This window comes from Myotis lucifugus, unplaced genomic scaffold (assembly GCF_000147115.1).
Source record: "Myotis lucifugus unplaced genomic scaffold, Myoluc2.0 scaffold_891, whole genome shotgun sequence".
NCBI lineage: Eukaryota > Metazoa > Chordata > Mammalia > Chiroptera > Vespertilionidae > Myotis > Myotis lucifugus.
The window spans coordinates 146,949-149,609 of record NW_005871939.1 but is presented as its reverse complement, the minus strand read 5'-3'; the positions used below and the strand labels follow the sequence as shown (position 1 = coordinate 149,609).

Genomic DNA, 2,661 nt, shown 5'->3' with positions numbered 1-2,661 from the left:
TAGACGCAGATTGGCAGTGTGCGCTGCTGCATATTTACTGAGCATCTACTATATGCCAGACACTTGACACTCATTATCAAAAGACGCCGGCACTGTCCGTGCTTTGAGCCAGTTCACATACAGAGTACGACTTGCTCAGAGCCACACGGTTGCTTTAGCTCCCTGGTGTGGTCTGGGACCACAGCTTGTGCCCTGGCTGCTGTGCACAGGCCTCCAGAGGTTCACAGGCGTTTCCTGAAGGAAAACCCGGGCCTTCACACACAGCTCAGTGCCCCAGACCATTGACTGCTCTGCATTAATGATCCTCGACGTGTGCTACTGTCCACCAAGGGCAGGTCATACCCGTGAAAGACACGTGTCAGTGTTGACTGGCTTCTGTGGGGCGGGTTCAGTGACATCTGCGTGTTTCCCGGGCTTCCCATCACGATGCCTTTGTAATCGGTGAGGAAAAGTGTGCCTTTCACTAAAGATGTCAGATGGTAAGAGGACACTTGCTAAGTGGGTATTGAAGCTCTGCCTGCAGCCCCGGGCTCCTCGAGGTCTGAGGTTCTGCGTTCACCCACCTGAGGCACATCGGAGCGATGGTTAGACACTCCACCAGGTGGCAGTGCTGCCCTGGGCGAAAGAGCGCAGCTGACTCGCAGTCTGTGACCTGAGTGCTGTCCTTGCTGATGTGCGGCCCGCACCGAGGCATCTGCCCTGCTTCGGCCTGTTTCCACATGGGGGTGCCTTCTCCCTGGAGCTCTCACCCTGCGCCCCGGGGGCAGGAGCTGGAGGCGTGGACGTAGCAGCTCCCGCTGGGCACTAACCACTTGTCGCTCCTTTCCAGAAGGCCACAGCGAAGGGCGTGACCCACATCCGCGTGGTGGTGAAGGGCCTGGGGCCGGGGCGCTTGGTGAGTGAGTGATTCTCCGCAGAGTGCACGTGCTTCCGTAGACAACGGGGCTGGAGAGCGGGGGGGGAGAGTGGAGGGGCCTTGTCGTGGGCTCCCATGAGGCTGGAGATTTCTGTTGTTGTTATAACCTCCTGCGCTTCTGACACAAGCCCAGGCCCCTCAGCTGAGTTCCTCAGACATTCACGGAGCGCCTGCTGCGTGCCAGGCCCGGGGACAGAAAGGTGGTCCCTGGGGACCATCGAAATGGGACGCTCAGCACAGACGAGTGGGGGCACTGGTCGAGCTTGTGCCCCAGGTGCTGGGAGCCCGTCGGGGATGATCAGGGAAGCCCCCCAAAGAGGTGACAACTCTGACTTTTCAAGAATCGCGTGGCATTGTCCAGGTGAGGGGGGACATTCCAGGCAGAGGAAACAACTGCAGAAGTGTGAGCCTGAGGGTCGGAGGGTGTACAGGCAGCCTTTGTCCCAAGGGGGTGGAGCGCAGGTGGAGCGACAGGTGTGACTACAGTGGGCAGCACTGAACACCTGGTTAACGGGCTTGGTTGGAGACCTTTGTGAGTAGGTGTCAAAGCCAGGGAACCTCTCCACTCTCCCCCCTCCCTCACTCACCCACACCCCCCTCCTCGCTGTCCCAGCCCTGCCTGGGCACTAGGGCCATCACTTCCGGCGCTGAGCCTTGCCTCCTGTTCTCTGCTCCTTCCCAGTCTGCATCCAGGGCTTGACGATGGGGGGCCTGGAAGTGATCTCCATCACAGACAACACCCCCATCCCGCACAACGGCTGCCGCCCCAGGAAGGCTCGCAGGCTCTGAGGGAAGGAACCTGCCCCTGAACCTGACCGCAAGGCCCCCTGCAGGCCTCAGCAAGCGCCCGTCGGAGCTCCCCGCAGGGGCCGCTGGAGTGCTCAGCAGGAAGGGACGGCTCTGCCTCCTCGAGTGGGGCCCACTTCTGACCGGAGACCCGCGTGCCCAGAAGTGAGGCCATCTTCTCTTGGACACGAGGGGGGCTGTGGCCCAGCCCCCAACCAGTCAATGCTGCCTTGCCCAAAGCAATAAAAGATCTCTACCATCTGCAGTGACTGTGAGACTTTTGCTTTCAGATTGGCAAACAATAACCCCCACGTGCTCCTGAAAAAGATTGAGATGAAACCCTCGTTTGGAGGGTTGAAATATAAACCAGACAGCACTCGGGGAGACCGGCCCCGCCACGCAAGGGTGGCCACTAAAGCGGTTCCTGTTTACCCGAAAGCCAGCTGCCGCCCTGCTGCCTCTGCCCTTCTCAGCAGCAGCCTGGGTCCCGAGAACACAGGTGGGCCGTGTGCTCGCACTTCCCGCAGGCGGAGAAGAGGCAGAGCCTAGCTTCGGGCCCGAACGCTGGCACGAGCCAAGTGTTGGCACAGCTTGTGTGGCACGCTTCCTTGTTTCCTGGCAGCGGGTTCTGGATTACTCCTCAGTGCATCTGCAGGTTTGCTTCTGGCGGCTCAAAGCTGGTGGCACAGGCCTGGCTGCATAAGGGGAGCCTCGCCTCCCCTCCCCTCCCCTCCCCTCCACAGGCAAAAAGACAAATACAATGTCTTCCCTTTCAGCCAAGACATCACCTGACACCAGGTGCCAAAACAAGCCTGTTGAACACTCAAGTACCTGGATGCGGGCAGAATGTCCCTCGGCTTGTCAAGAGAAACCATTTCCAATCGCCCCTGCCTACGCCCTGGCTGACATGTCCATTGCTCAATGGTTGAGTGTCAGCCTATGAACCAGGAGGTCACAGT

At 59.6% G+C, this 2,661-nt stretch overlaps 1 protein-coding gene across 1 annotated transcript in view; it reads left to right on the top strand.

The window, feature by feature from the left end:
• Positions 1-1,967, top strand: part of MRPS11 (mitochondrial ribosomal protein S11) — an 8,795-nt gene extending 6,828 nt beyond the window's left edge. Inside the window, exons 3-5 of the mRNA XM_023747487.1 lie at positions 470-479; positions 830-899; positions 1,599-1,967. Coding sequence (XP_023603255.1) covers positions 470-479; positions 830-899; positions 1,599-1,705 — 187 coding nt within the window. The 3' untranslated portion in view covers positions 1,706-1,967. The remainder of the gene's footprint in view (positions 1-469; positions 480-829; positions 900-1,598) is intronic.
• The last annotated feature ends 694 nt before the right edge of the window (positions 1,968-2,661 follow it).